Genomic DNA, 16,678 nt, shown 5'->3' with positions numbered 1-16,678 from the left:
AGTTTCGACTCCAGCCTGTGGCCCTTTGCTGCATGTCACTCCCTGTCTCTCTCCCCCCTTTGACCCTTGACTGTCCTATCAGTTAAAGGCTAAAAATACCCAAAAAATATGTTAAAAAAAAAAAAGATATTGAATATCACTGTGAGCTAACCATGAAACCAATCTGAACACCATTTGAAACATGATATCTAGTGTCCAAAGAATGTCTGACAATTGACTATAGATTGCAGTGAGAAAAACGTGTCACAAATCAGTGGATATGTTGAAAAAAATTCAGCTCGGTAGGACAAATTGGTGATTTATTATGATTTATTTTAAGTTTAGAATGTGAAATGTCTTGAAATGTAGGTTTATTGTAATAAGCCACACTCTCTTTAAGCCACCATTTCCAAATTTTGTGCATCGACTGGGACATGACCCAGGTGGGTGCAAACCAAATTTCATACAAATCTCTGTCGCTGATTATGAGATGCAAACTTTTTGCATTTTTGCAGCGTCCCCTAGTGGTTGATTTGAATCTGAAACTTTCAGGGTTTGAAAAAGGTAATTGTATGGTGATGATTAGACTCACAAGTCAGTCTTTAGACGCTTTATCAGAATGCGGAGATCTCTGATTGTCTGGTGGCGAGACTAGGTTATGATTGGTTCAACGGTTATGGAGTTAGGTCTATTTATCATAGATATATATATACGTATATGCCACATTCAACGGCGCTCCTCATTGGAGCGATACGTCAACACGGCCGCCATCTTGCCAAGGTGGAGCCGCGCTGCCTAATGCGTGTATGTCTATTGAGGCAGGAGATTGTTTATGATTAAAATCATCATTACTCGCTGAATTCTCAACCGATTTTCACGCGGTTTGGTTTGTTACAATTGTCAGACATGAAGTTATGATACAGGATACTTGGTTAAATAAAAAATGCAGCTTTTCATACCAAAATATTTGATCTTATGTAGATAAAGTAACAGTAATAGTTCTACAACACATTTAAACTAAACTTTCCCCATGTAATAAATATTATTTTTCTTACTAGATGTACAATGCCCACCATGATGTGATTTAATTATTAATTTTGACTATAAATGTTTATTCACATTTCACACAATGTGCAAAAAATAGTGTATCAGCAGGGCTGTGCCGAGCTGCAGTGTAGATTCTGATTAACAAATGTTGGTTTTGTACAAGTGAAAATAAATGACTTAGAGCTGCATGTTTACACAAAATTTTGCTTTAATCTCATATGTATAACACCACAGTGCTCATGGGAGCCGGACACATTACTGTTTACATTATTAGGTCATATTTACAAAAAATACAGTGTACAGTAGCTAGTATTATTTTTAGGAGTCTGCCCAGTCCTGTCGAAGTCCTCAGGTCTGAAGTGACAGCTGCAGATGACTGAGGAGTCACTCGGGACAAAGTCCTTTCTCCTCACTGCTGCTACCCATGCCCGTCTCCTATCTGTGTTTTTTGGGAAACTACACACAAAATAAGTGTGTCAGAAAAACGCAGTTCCACATAATTTGTAGTTACAATTCAGGCCACAAGTTAACTACTAACGTTATACTGCGTTATGTCACGTTGGTGCCATGAAACAGATAGTTGACAATTTGGAATAACACATACACCGACATAGCTGTTTGACAAAGCATCATAATTTTATAAGTAATATTATATAAATGTTAACCTTTTTTCTTTAAGTTGTGTGACATAGCGTTAGCTTAATTTGGCATTAGGACCAGATCAGGACAGTTACTTTACTTGATTAGCTTAAAAGAAGGATCACTTTTTGAGATATATATCTCATTAAACATGTTCGTAACAGTAAAATATTGTAAAACAACTTCTTACCTGTGGAATGTTATTCCTTTCTGCTTGGTTTTAACACTTCTTTCGTTCATACACCCAAATGCAGAGCAAAAATGTGGCATTTTTGCCGAGTCTGACACGGGTCTGAACCGGTCAGAGCACCTAGGCAAGATGGCGGCGGTACTGACGCATCCCACAACCCAGGGTGCGGCATCTATGTATATATATCTATGTCTATTTATATGCTGAGCTACACCCTCTTTACAGTTCATTGGTCAGTATCTTTAAAACACAATGAGATATCAACAAACTTTTAATAAATTTTGATGAGCTTGGTCCAATAATATATAAAAAACTTTGTTATGAATAGGACCTATGGTTTAGGAGGAGATGTCAAAAATGTGTTTTTCAAAAAATTCAAAATGGCAGAAAATTTCCCCAGTGGTCCCATCTTGATTCTTGAGGCGTTTTAGTGGAGCACATTGAGCTGCATTTTTTAATTTGAAGTCAATCAGACTTTTGTCCTTTCAAAAATACAATTTTTTAGCCTTAATTATAGCGCCCTTATCTGGCCAACTGGTGTCATATTTCTTGAACAGCATTTGCACACTACTTTGAATCATTGGTGAAAATTTCATGTGTGTAAGATGTAACATCTCACCAGAATTTGTGAAAACATTTTTGTAGGAAAAAAAAGCAAAAAAAAAAAAGCATAGTCATAAAAAACTATAGGGTTTCAGCTCTTCGGGCTTGAGACCTACATAAATGTATGCATTTACTGATGTATGCACAGTTAGGGTAGTGCAGTTATATAACATGATTCTATAAACACAAAGGCACTGTAGGAGCAGCTGCACTGTGATACCCACAGTACAACATGTAGACCTGCTGAAAGACAGCTGCTACAAGCTTGAACCTTCTGATTTTAACAGAATAGAGATGATGAGAATTATTCTTCTGCATCGTAACATTACACGGCACTTTCCACTGCATGTTGGTAGTCCATTGTCGTGAATGAATACGAGCAGTTGTGTCAGTGCAAACTGGGATTGAAACATGGATTCAAAGTTCACAGGCAGCCAGCACTGTCTCATAACCCAGTAAAAGTCTAAAAACACACTTTATAAAAAATGTCCAGGTGGTTCAGAGTCATAATCACAATACCCAAAATTCTCTGGGTTTGTTCCGCCCTTCATAACCCGTCTTTATCTTGTGTAAACAGGTCAGAGCAGAGCAGAAACCCCCTCACAGGTCCTGATTAAGAAGAAGAGGCCCAGTAGGTTAATATATTACAGCTGCTCTGCTTAGCACAGCTCACCCTGCGCTGTGTGTCAGAGGGACAGACAGTGAGACGAATCAGTGTCTTGGCGTCTGAGTGGACAGTAATGTCGGGGCAGCGTGTTTGTGTCGAGGACTTTGAGAAGGAAGCCAAGAAAGTTCTTCCTAAAGCTGTGTATGACTACTACCGCTCAGGAGCTGATGAGCAAAACACACTGGCTGATAATGTTGCTGCCTTTAAGAGGTACCACACATACACACACACACACACACACACACACACACACGTACAAAGAGGGTACAGTCTGCCTGAAACATAAGAGGCCCAACAGTAAAGTAAAGTAAAACAGACAATACTGGAATTCATTCAAAATATCATGTAACCAGGGTGTCTGCAGCTCCTTAAAATGTCGTAACTTTGATAAATGGCCTTAACCGTCATTAAATAGTCTTGAATTTTTGATTGCTGCCACAAACATTGTATATAATTTCATGTATCCATCTTATAATTTCTTTTTGTCAAAATAAGTCAAGCTCTTCTGTGTGAAAGTCCACATTTCTGATGTTGCAAATCTTTAAACCTACCACTGAACCTCATACTGTCTTTTTTACTTTACTTGCACTTACCTACTGGCAAAATGTAGACTAATCTAACTCACTCTAATAACCATATTTATTCCTCCATAAAACCTACCTCTGCATGGGACCACCAACCTGTAATACTTCTCAGCCAGGCTAGACTAGGAAAAAAGTTGATCGTTCTAAAATCTGTCTGAAATCTGGTTAAAAATGATCTTGAAAGGGTCTTATTTCAAACAGGTCATTCAGCTTTCATGTGTGAACGTGCTGGTTTGTCTTTAGCTTTGTTGCCTAAATGCCTTATATTCTGGCTTAATAAAAATGTGATTAGTTTGTCACCATTCACTTTTTGACCAGTGTGTTTGTTTATTGCTGTAAGCAGCAATCACACTCATGCGTACGTCTTTTTTGTCCTGTGTTCATACATCAATTCCATTCCCCATAGGGACAAATAAAAGTATCTACCTAATATGTGCGTAACTTTATGAAATGGCCTACAATTTCTTATACAGTATGCATAAATTGGCATGTAAGATATTCTAGGGAGGGTTTTTTTGGGGGGGTTTTAGTAATTGTGGCTCCTACAGCTCTTATGCTACCAAGAAATGTCATACTGCCATAGCTGCCAAAAATAAAATTCCTCCCTGAACACTTCACTCATGGAAATAACAGTGCTAACTAGAACCATATAGGGTTCTTCAGCTTGTCCCTGTAGGAGAACCCTTTTTTGTTCCTGGTAGAACAGTTTATAAAGGTTCAACTAGGAACCCTTTCAGAGGGTTTTACCTTGAAACAAACATGAAGGGTTTTACCCAAAACCATCTGTGAAAGGTTAATGATTACAGCAGCTCTGCTGATCACAGCTTATCCTGCTCAGTATTGTTCCCCCATCAAGTGTGTGTTAGGTCCATAGTCCCACTGTATCTGAGCCACTGTATACAGTGCAGACAAAACAAACTCTCTTTAAATTGCACTTCCTGTAAGAACACAATTTTAATAACACTTATCTCTGTGGAACCTGGGGTCAGCTCATGCCAAACTGTGTGTGTGTGTGTGTGTGTGTGTGTGTGTGTGTGTGTGTGTGTGTGTGTGTGTGTGTGTGTGTGTGTTTTGAGCTTTAACTGTTTCATCATCACTTTCTCACTGGTTCAGCAAACATATCAGCGTTGATGCTTTGATCCAAATAATTATGTCTCATGTTACGAAAGTTAAAGCCAAACTGATTACAAACAGACTATCTTATGATTCAGCTCACCTAGTATACTGGTGTACTGAATGGTGTGTGAAAATGATTTTCACTGTACAAGTGACCTCACCACTGATCCTGCCTCTTTACTGTGGTACCACCAAACTGTCAGTCAAAGCGTCCATGCCCCTTCAGTTAGTTTACCTTTAAGCCTTAATAACATTTAAATAGATGAGTCATATTATATATGAGTTTTTGTACCAGGCTGTAAACATGTTTCTTTCTACTATAAAGTTGGGTATTTTGGTAGAGTTGGGTCTACAGGGATTGACTTCAGTCAGCCTCAAGTGGCCATTAGAGGAACTGCAGTTTTTGGCACTTCAGCAATAGCTTTATTTTTTAGAGGCTGACACTTGGTCAAAACCAGCTTTTTCAAAACAAGACTGATTAGGTCCCAGCTTTTAGACAGTCTCAGTGTTCCCATGGTCACTACAAATGCTAAACACTCAACTCAACCCACAAACCACACATACAGCATAGATAGATAAAAATATAAAGTAATTAAACAGAGTTACAGCATTGTACAACACTGCATGATTTGATCAACACCTTGTAATGATTTCAACACCCCTGGGAAAATGTTAAGCACTCTGGGCTTAAGTACACACTCTGTCACTGGATTTTGGACTTCCTCCCAAACAGACTTCAGATTCAGTTTTGAATCCACACAGCTGTTTCACAACAGCTGTGTGGATTCAAATAGCTTTGTGGTGTGGTCAGCCCTTTCCTGTTCACACTGTGCACCCACGACTGCAGCCCCCTCCAGAAAACTCTGTTGTGAAGTTTTGTGGGCGACACCGCCATCATTGACTGGAGTATATATTTATTTATTTTCAATTATGTTATTTTTAACTATGTTAGGTTTTAAACCTAAACTTAACAGTTTTTACAATAACATGTAAACAGGTGCCAAATGAAGTGTAAATATGCAGAGGATTGGTGGTGATTACAGTGAGAAAACAGTTCATACTTTTTGAAAGATTGGTCATTGTACTAAAACTAATCAACAGTTTGTGTGTGTGTGTGTGTGTGTGTGTGTGTGTGTGTGTGTGTGTGTGTGTGTGTGTGTGTGTGGGTCAGTCAGTGTCNCACGCACACACACACACACACACACACACACACACACACACACGCACGGGAAATAAGAAATGTAACTTGAGAAAATAGAATGGAACTTAAGTATAAAAAATGGGACTTAAAAGAGAGAGTACAGAATAATGCCCAGTGTAACTTTAGAGGACAGAATGGAACTTGACAGAGAGGTTAGCACAAAATGATTATTATGTTATGCGCTCATGTTTTTTTTTTACATCATGTGCTGATTATTACATTAGGAGCTTTTATTATATTTGAATTGTTGCATCATGTGCATTTATTACATTATGAGTGACTATATGAAATGATACACAATGGAACCTGCGAGTGCAGAATAATATAGAATCAAGGCATAAAATAATGTAGAATTGAACTGGGAAAATAACATAACATAGACTGTACCTTGGAAATAGAATAACACAGAGCGTGAATTGGGAAAAGAATAATAGAAAATTTAACTTGCTAATATTTTTTTCTTTTTTGCATATGACGTCATACATCAGTGCGCTATCCAGATGGAGGGCAGGCAACTGGAGTCAAAGTGTTCCAACACAGCACAAATGCCAATGATTTGTGCTGTTTAGGGCTGTTCCAGTTGATCAAACTGGAAAAACTAGTGCCACTTTAAGTTCCGAGAATAGTAAGACATAAAGGGGAGAAGTAAAAAAAATAGAAACTCACAGGAACAGTGGTAGATGTGGATCAAAAACCTCCACCTTCAGTCTGGAGGTGTGGAGTCAACTAATGTCAAATGTAAAAGTTGAAGCGTTGTATTAAACATGTCTTGAGTTGGTTCTCCCTGTTTTCAGCCACAACCTAGATTTTTAACGCTGTTTTACCAGACCTCTGGGAATGGTTGACCTAGTGAGTTGAAATTGGTAGCTATTGGTAGCTAAAGCTAACATTAGCTAGTAACATTAGCCTGACAGCTATGCATCCATGTAGAGAGTTGAAATACAAAATAAAAGACAGTTATACTCAAACACATTTACTCACCTGGCCAAAAACAAGACAGCAGTGGTTTCAGTCGTGGACAAAACCGCTCACAAAATAGATCTAATCCACTTGACCCTTGTATGCTTTCATCTGCTTACCATGTAACATTAGTAACGTTAGGAGGTCTGGAGGCCAAAGTTATTTGTAATGATCGCGTCCACACCAGGCAAAACGCCGAAAAATTTCCCTTATTTTCAAATCCAAAACTTGACAGGTATGGTTATATTATGTGTCTACCCAGCATGCAGAGCAGTAGGGACAGGGATGATGCTGAGCTCCTGGGCCACCTCCACCATAGAGGAAGTGATGTCAGCAATGACGGCCTCACCAGGTGGTGTCCTGTGGCTGCAGCTTTACATCTACAAAGACCGAGAGCTCACACTATCATTGGTCCACCGGGCAGAAGAGGCGGGCTATAAGGCTATCTTTGTCACTGTGGATACGCCATACCTGGGGAGGAGATGGGATGACATGCGCAATCGCTTTAAACTGCCCTCACACCTGAGGTAGGAACCAAACACAACACAGGACAATATACATTCTTCCTAAATTCAACAATGGATACTACAGACTCTGTCCCATTCTAAACCATTACTCTGTGTGTGTGTGTGTGTGTGTGTGTGTGTGTGTGTCCAGCATGTCTAACTTCTCATCAGCCTCCCTGGCTTTCTCTGAGGGAAACTATGGCAACGACAGTGGTTTGGCTGTCTATGTTGCAAAGGCAATAGACCCCACTCTCTGTTGGGATGACATCACATGGCTAAAAAAACACACACACCTTCCTGTGATTGTGAAAGGCGTACTTAATGGTATGCAAACACACACTAACATACACAAACCTTTTGCTTACCAGAGTTATAGAATTCAGTATAGTATTAATGAATCGATTTTGAAGAAATAGTGTTTAGGGGGATTTAGTGGCATCTGCTGAGGATTGCAGATTGCAACCAGCTGAAACTTCTCCAGGTTAGAATTCCTTCAGTGTTCATTGTTCAGGAGGTTTTTTACCAGGAGCTGAATTATCCACAGAGGTCTCTTTCTCTCCAAAACAAACAGACCTGATGATTGTATAGTATATACCAGTAAAAACAAAAAGCAGTTTCATGTTACAAATCAGTGTTTCTCCTATGTTGTTTGGCACAACCCAGACAGGCCACTTGCCTAGCATCTGCTATGCGGGCTCACCTATTTTCTCTGATAACTTAAGATCCAAACACTCAGGAGGTTTTTACCATGAGCCGAATTATCCACAGAGATCTCCTCCTCTCCAAAACGAATTGACCAGGTGATTTAAATTGGTAAAAACACTGAATAAAGCAGATTCATGTTTAAAAGATCAGTGTCTTTCTGATGCTCTTGTACTGGAGGGGCTGCTAACAGCGGTGGTTGATGAAAAAATATGAAAACGTGAAAACACGACATTCCGAATTTAGAGCCAATGTTTAATTTGTCCATTCTGGGCTACTTTAGAAACATGGCAATGCAAAATGGAGATCTCTGTAGATGAGGTCAGGCTCATTCTAAGGTAATGCAAACATAAGAGTTCTTATTTATAGGTGTTTGTACACTAAAGAAAACATCCCTATTGTATTGCATTTCTGACAATATATCCCTCTACATCCAGTGGACCTTTAATGTGATTCTCAAAAAATTGAAATCTCCCTTATTGCATTTGCAAAATTGAATTTACATTTGGTTTTACAACCCAAGCCAGTGCTGTTTCCCTCTACAGTAAAGTTAGAGTAAGATATTAATGTCAGTGTTGTGCAGTTGTTGGCAAAAGCTTTATTGTGCCATAAGGACCCCACTTCTAGCTTGCTGATCATCAGCTATGCCAGTATAACTCTGAAAATATTAGAATAAAAATCACAATCAATCAACAACTCTTTTTTTGTCTGGGCCAAGATGAACTTGTTCAGCGCTGTGTGTGTGTGTGTGTGTGTGTGTGTGTGTGTGTGTGTGTGTGGTCAGGTGAGGATGCTGTCCAGGCTGTGAACTACGGCGTCGATGGCATCCTGGTGTCAAATCACGGAGCTCGACAACTGGATGGGGTTCCTGCCACGGTCCGTACGAGTTTGAGTGTGTGTGTGTGTGTGTGTGTGTGTGTTGTTCTTTTATGAAATATTAGGCACCAGACAGTATCATCCATCTCTGATATGATGGAACTCTTTACTTTTAACAGCTACAATCCAGAAAATCAAACATGATCTTCTCATGATATGGCACCTATATCATAATCTGAATCTTTGGACTTTTTATACTTAAATAACGTCATATTGTACACTTAATATGGTATATAAACTAGTCTACTACTAACCAGCAAACTACTAACCAGTCTCACGCTTTAAAGGAAACTTGAGGTGTTAGGCTATTCTTTACCTTTCTTACTGTCAACAAATCCGCTGAAAACACAAAAATCAGCAACATGTTGTGCTCCTAGCAGCGTAACGTAATTGGGAGATTTGAGTCAGGTCATATCACTTGACTTGATTGTCACCACAGTAACTTGGGACTTGCTTGAGACCTAAAGGTTTAGACTTGAGACTTGCCTGTGACTTGCACGTGTGACTTACTCCCACCTCTGCATCCCCGATGCAAGTATTTTTCTTGAGTCCTCGCTTTGTGCTACACACAACTACATGCTCATGTGCAAACACACACGTGGACACACACAACCACTCCAGACAATGCAGAGGCTCACCATTCTATCCTCAAACAGGCATTTGATCAGCACCACAGCCAGCAGGTGGTATGTACAGCTAGCACAATTACATGCTATTTTAGTGTTATCGCAGTAGCTAGTGTGTGACAGGGCCAGCCACCTGCAACAGTAAAGTCATAAAAAAATCTTCTTCCCGCCTGTGGGAACAGTGCACTGCACTGTTTGTACGCATCACTCAATATTTTCTGACATCCCTGTCTTTGGCATTCAGCTCCAAGTCCATTGGTCCCTACTCAGACACAGTGGGGGACAGGCTTGGTTCTGTCCACTCCTGTCATCATTTGACCTCCTTATTCAGTGTAACTGGTCCTACCACTGTGAGCCGCCTCAAAACCATCAGCTACCTTGGCTACATGGTTTGGACCTCTTAATTGAGGATTAATCAGTAAGATTTCTCTTTAACATGGCACAGCAAGTGCAGGCATCACAGGATTTCAGCCACTGGACTGGTGCCATGTCTTTGTTGAATTATTGGGTAACATAGGTATTTTTTCAACCTGGACCCTATTTTCCCATGTTTTTGTATCTAAGTGACTAATGGGAACAGCATTTTTTTAAACTGATCCAGTACTGAGAGAGACAGCTGCAGCTAGCAGTGGCGAAACAAGCTGCTATGTAATCCCTGCAGGCAACTGAGCTTCATCAATTTACGTCCACTAAAAGTGCTTGTTATTACCTCTGACAAGCTCAGATTGTTATTCAGAACGACTGACAACACTACAGAAATGATCCGAAATGATACCGCGGTGCTGAAACATCGATCACCCACCACTTCATCAGCGCATAGGCTAGTCACACACAGCCTACTTATTTTTCGTCTTATTATTATTTTTCTTCCGCAAGATTTCGGTGCGTAACTTGTGCCACAGCTCTGAGCGCACACAGGGTCTTCATAAAGCATAGATTCAAGATTCAATATGCACAGTAAGGACACGCGTTTCCCTGCAGAATGAAATTCGTTCTTTTCTGTCACCAATTAACGCCAAACAATATAAATCTGAAGTATAAAATAGATCAAAATAGCCTATATACGGCGCGCACTGTTGTCCTTGCTTAGTGTAATACTCCGTCGTAATTTCCAATATATACTACACATTATAATAAAGATATGGGATATAGTCAAGATGGCACCACCCGAGTGGCAGCTGGTTAGTTCCGACCCCCCTTCGTGGATGTGCAGTATGTGTTTCTTAGCGAAGCAGTGGCTAATGTGGCACCTTTCCTGATCTCATAATTACGAGATCCTTATCTCGTAATTATGAGATCCTGATCTCATAATTACGAGATCTTTTCTCATAATTGTCTAATTGTCTAAAAGTGTCTAATTTTTTTTTATCCAGTGAATGCAATGCGCTTCCGTAAAATATAAAGACATTAAATCAATGCTCGCGAGTAAACACGGCTCCTTCAACACCAAGCGCACATCCTCTTTCCTCACTCGTAGTCCATGTTCTCTGCATTTAGCAAACATCCACCGGTAACCGTGAAGCTGTCCAGAGTACTGTATTTGGTTGCTAATGAATTCAATCAGGACCGCCAAGTCACAGAATGTTTTTCGACGAAAGTGTCCTCTTGCGTTAAGTAGTCGCTTCAGATGTCTCTCACTTACATGAAAACCGTGTTTACTCGCGAGCACTGATTTAATGTCTTTATATTTGAGGCCAATCTCAAAATAAAACTCTATGAGCCTCTCCCACGGGTGAATGCGCTCCATTGTTGCGTTTGTTTGCAGTCTCTATGGGCCAAACTGACCTGGAAGTACATTACTTAAAGGAAAGTTTTGCGAGATCTTGCAAATGTTTTGCGAGATCTCGCAAAAGTACTATTTTTTTTTTTTTAAACGTCTATTTTTTTTTTCCCTTCCATGTCCCTTTAGGGGCTCCGTATAAGTGTGAATAACTCATGTTATACACGCATGAAATCGCTGAATCAATAAATGACCTTCCGCCAGTACGTCCTCAGTGCCAACCTCCTTACCATACCTAGGACCAAGCACCGCACCTGGGGGGACAGAGCTTTCTCTGTTGCTGCCCCCACCCTCTGGAACTCCCTCCAACAACACATCCGCGGCTGCACAGACCTCACCTCCTTCAAAACTGAACTCAAAACATACCTGTTCCGTTCTGCATTTAACTTACAAATTTAATCCATCCTACTTCCTTCTTGCTCTTACCTTATACCCACCTAACTTTGTATTGTCAGCACCCTTATTTGTCTACAACCTTGTCTATACCTAATGCACTCCTGTCTGTAATTTTTTTCCTCTTTTGTCTGTTGTTTTGCACTTCTGATTGTATTTCTCTGCACTTTTTTATGCCTGTAAAGCGTCTTTGAGTTTTTGAAAAGCGCTCTATAAATAAAATGTATTATTATTATTATTATTATTATAATACACCCCCAGAGGATCTCAATGCTGATTGGTTATCGCGGAGTGAATTGGTCGCTGAAGTTCAGATTTTAACTCTTGCAAATAAGCGTATGACGCCAAATTGTGCTACTCACTTCATTTGTGCTGCTCAATTCACATATTTTGCATCATTTGCATTGTTCCTACCCGGTGGGCAATTGCGTATGATTGCATCTTTACATTGACTTTACATTAATTTGCCTTGTGAGAATTGTTTTAGTTGTGCCCGGTGTGAGCACAACATAAAAATAACAATCTGAGCCTGTGTCAAAAACAAGCATTTTAGTGAATGTAAAGTGATGGTGCTCAATTGCCCACAAGAATTACACTGCAATCTGTTTCCCCACTGCTGGCTGCAGCTGTCTCTCTCAATACTGGACCAATTTCAAAATCTGATGTTCCCATTAGAACATGAAAAAATAGGGTCTAGGTTGAAAAATACTGAAGTTACTCTTAAAGACAAATGGCAGACCCCAAACAAAGAGAGCAACAAATGTATTAGGAAAGATAAGCTTTACTCAATTTAAAGGTAGGCAGGAGTCAAAACCAGAGGATCAGACAAAGATTAATATTTATTGCAGTCTTTAGGACACCAACTGTGCTCATGACACAGAGGAATATGGATACACAGACCCCACTCATTTTTTCTCAAGGTATCTGTTGACAATAAGATAAACACAGAGTATCACCAGACACATTGTTTTTAATGTGGCAATATAAATATGAAGTAAAGGACATGTGTGTGTGTTTGTGTGGATAGCTAGATGTGTTGGAGGAGGTGGTAAAGGCAGTGCAGGGTCGCTGTGATGTCTACCTGGACGGAGGAGTGCGGAGAGGGACAGACGTCCTAAAGGCCTTAGCTCTGGGAGCAAAGGCTGTCTTCATTGGGCGACCAGTGCTGTGGGGCCTCGCCTGTCAGGTGAAGCACTGCACTTATCTACTGTCTCATTAGCTGAAAACAGGAGGTGGGCTGAGAGTCCCAACCTCAAACACTCTGATGTCATATCCATTGAGAAATGACTGTTGGCTGCCACTAGCCCCAACTATTTCAGTTGTTTGTGTATGCAGGAGTGGAACTGAACACTTTGGATTTTTGAAAATTGAGTTAATATTTGCTTTTTTTGGGATTCACTTCCATAGTACAGTATTTAAAACAGAATGTTTTTTATGTGTGCTTTTGAACTTCAGATTTTAGTGGTCAAAGTCATAGCATGGAACAAAACAAAGATAGTCATTATGAAAAACTGAGCAAACATGTTATATGCGTGTGTGTGTCCAGGGGCAGCAGGGAGTTACAGAGGTTCTAGAACTTATAAAAGAGGAACTGCGTTTGGCTATGGCCCTGTCAGGTAACACACACACACACACACACACACACACAAACAAACCTACTTTGTTGAAATACTCACCTATAAACTATTCTGTATGTGTGTGTGTGTGTGTGTGGGTGTGTGTGTGCGCGCGCGCACAGGTTGTCGTTCTGTATCTGAGGTGAGCAGGTCTCTGGTCAGGAGACTAGAGTTCACCTCCAGGATGTGAAAGAAGACTCTACAATACATTCCTGATGGATCACTGGACATTCATTTGTCAAATTACCGTAAAACTTCAATTAATAGCCCGGGCTATTATTTGCTTAAGTCACTGAAATCAACAGGCCTTTATTTGGGACAGGCATCCTTATGGGACAGGCCTTTAATTCCTTTCACACAAAACTGTTAATCAGCAAAGATTGGGAAATACAATTGAATTGTTTATTTAAACCAGTATGAATATTACTTGTTTAAAAATTAGGCTTCAGATGATATATCAATTTCGAATCATTCATTTGATCTAGCTCCGCATCAGATAGAGAGTGAGTTACAGCACTCGAGGATTACCGTACCTGGCATACCGACATGACACCACTTTATCCTGTTCAAGCAAAACTCACAACTTTGGGAAATCAAGGAATGGAGGCATAATTTGAGGTAGCCAACAATCCGGTTTAAAAAAAAAAATTGAGGCAGGTGTTAATTTGTCAAAATGTGTAGCCACAGCGGGCTAGTAACAGGAACTAGGTGTTTAATTGAAGTTTTGAGGTAATTAACTTTATGTTTGTATTCAGACTTCAGACTGAGATGTAATACTGGCCAATGTCTTGCTGTAACTGAATGCAGTGGCAGTAATAAAAATGTATTTGTTTAAAAAACTGTGTACAATAAATGCATTTTGTGTCAAAGCAGTGAAATGTGATCGCAGTTCAGTCCACACTGACGTCTGCTGTGCTGTCTGTGTGAAGAGGTTTGAAAAGGTGAACTCAGGAATGCATGTTACCAATGGTCATGGTTACCATTGCTCCTGTCAATTACACAGCACCTGACTAAATGTACTGTAGTTACACTGCAGCACTACACTAAACAAAACATTTGGACACATTCTGTCTGGATAAGTCTTAGTTTCCAGCTGTTTCATGCAGCTGCGACAGCAGCTGAGTCAAACCAGGCAAATGTTTGGGGCCCACCGCAAAAAGTGCATGAAAAAGGGATCCCCGATAGCCACTCATTTTGGCACATTTGGCAATGACAACTAAGACATTATACAGTGCACCACTGTTGCCCCCAAAACCCCCCCTAAGTGGGCCCCCCCAACATCTCAGTGACAGCTGGATACTGTTTGTTAGGACAGGGCCTTGATGGGCCCCCAGAGTCTAGGATTGCCACTGCTGCTCAGCACCAAACAGCACACAGACAGACAGACGGACAGACAGACAGACAGAGTTTGAGAGCATTTTAGCAGCTGAACAGAAAAATAATAAAAAATGTTGTAAATAAATGAAAAGGGAAAATGTTTATCAGTTACCTTGGTCATCTTTCTCCTCTTAATTTCCTCCCTGACTCAACAATTTTTGACACACCTGCAGTGCGAGTGTGGCCAGTGTTGATCCTCTTGGACTTTCTTCCCCTTCCTTAAGGATGTGGTCCTGGACAGAGGTGGTGGTTGAGCAGCAGAGGCAGACAGACCATATGGGGACCTTGGGGTTCCCTGACTTGAGGTCTGCACTTGAACCTCTCGCTGAGGAGGTCCACAAAATTAGGTTGATTTTTTAAAACACAAGTAAGGATTGAGGGAAGGATTCTGTTTTTTTTTTTTTTGTCAAACTGCTGTTTCCAAAGCTTAATCTGAAACCATATTGACCTTGAGCTCGACCTGTTTAATTTGTCCATGTTACATATGAAACTGCATTTATGTTTGACTGTGAAGTAGGTGTGCTTATGTGGCAACAATAATGTTCCTGGGTCATTTGGGTGTAATAACATTATTTAAACGCTAGAGGTCTCTGTATGACCACAATGTTTAAATTGTCTCTGGAATGGTCCATGAACTACTCCGGCATTATTAGAAGCCGAGATACCCAGGGAGGACACATCACAGGGTCTGTGACACTTAAAGGAGAGTTCATTCTCAAAAGAACACTCTGTCAGTTTGGAGAATAGATATTTGGGACAGTTTCTGGACTATTTAGAGTTAACTAATAATGCTCCTGGCCTTGGAAGCAGGTACTAATGTAGATAGTAAGCTGACAGACATGCAAACACTGTTAAATTCATTCCTTGCATTACAAAAGACCAGTGCAGACTGAAACATCCAGTGTAGCATTCTCCCATCTACTTTATCAGAGTTTAAGCTAATATTAGCAGCTCTGTCCTTCACTTTGACTATAATTCTATTTTTACATCAAATTTTTCATCATTCAACCCTTTGTCAAACAAAATGTTGTTAGTTTTTGTCACACATTAATAGAATTCTCCAAAATTGAATGTTGTAAAGGGACAGAAATCACGCTGATGTGAAACAGGGGTTGTAATATGCTGTATGTCAACTTTAATAGACTATACAGTATGATGTTCTTCAGTCAGTAGCATACCACATAAGTTGGTAGTGCACATCCTAACATTGCTTAAGCTCAAGATAAACAAGATAAAAATGTGCACAGTAGCTCACTATGGTTTTTATGATATGGTTTATATTTCCTTACTAAGTGAGGGGAATTCAAATTTCAGTTCGACTTTTGATAAATGAAAAAAGTAAGAAGTAACAAAACAGCAGCTGTAGTTACATAAAATACAGTTTTATATGAAAAGTAAATACACACACAATGAAACCTGGTGTGTGTATGTGTATGACATCATAGCATTCTTGTTAATGACTATGGATTGAGCTTCTGTTGACCCCTCAGTAGTTCAAAGGGCAGTATTGATCCCTGATGATATCATGGATTTTCTATTCAAAGTTGATTGGCTGATGACTTATTGATTATGTAGAACATGTTGATTGGATGCCTTCCATTGATTGTAGTTGGAAAGGCTATTTATTAAATGTATTCCATAACAGATTACTGATCACCTCCCCAGTCACAGTAATCAGTATAGTCATTTCAGAGTCTTCACAGTCAGGACAAGAATTAGAGAATTATTTAGCATAAATAGACCTAGTGAGGGGATATGTGACCATTCCACCTGACAGCACCAACAACATGTATTTGTATGTAAACAGTGTTTGTGA

General features: G+C 39.9%; 1 protein-coding gene across 1 annotated transcript; it reads left to right on the top strand.

Annotated features, from left to right (window-relative positions):
* Positions 1 to 3,086: 3,086 nt before the first annotated feature.
* Positions 3,087 to 14,356, top strand: hao1 (hydroxyacid oxidase (glycolate oxidase) 1). Its single transcript, XM_050069490.1, has 12 exons — positions 3,087 to 3,340; positions 3,553 to 3,609; positions 4,978 to 5,010; positions 5,169 to 5,192; positions 6,515 to 6,546; positions 6,778 to 6,781; positions 7,249 to 7,513; positions 7,644 to 7,816; positions 8,979 to 9,070; positions 12,897 to 13,055; positions 13,416 to 13,485; positions 13,608 to 14,356. Exons 1-12 carry the CDS (start codon positions 3,199 to 3,201, stop codon positions 13,673 to 13,675), a joined length of 1,119 nt encoding a protein of 372 aa, XP_049925447.1. The 5' UTR covers positions 3,087 to 3,198; the 3' UTR covers positions 13,676 to 14,356.
* The last annotated feature ends 2,322 nt before the right edge of the window (positions 14,357 to 16,678 follow it).

The sequence above is a fragment of the Epinephelus moara genome, chromosome 18 (genome assembly GCF_006386435.1).
Source record: "Epinephelus moara isolate mb chromosome 18, YSFRI_EMoa_1.0, whole genome shotgun sequence".
Lineage (NCBI taxonomy): Eukaryota > Metazoa > Chordata > Actinopteri > Perciformes > Serranidae > Epinephelus > Epinephelus moara.
Note: the sequence above shows the minus strand (reverse complement) of the source record. Positions and strands in the feature narration are given on the sequence as shown.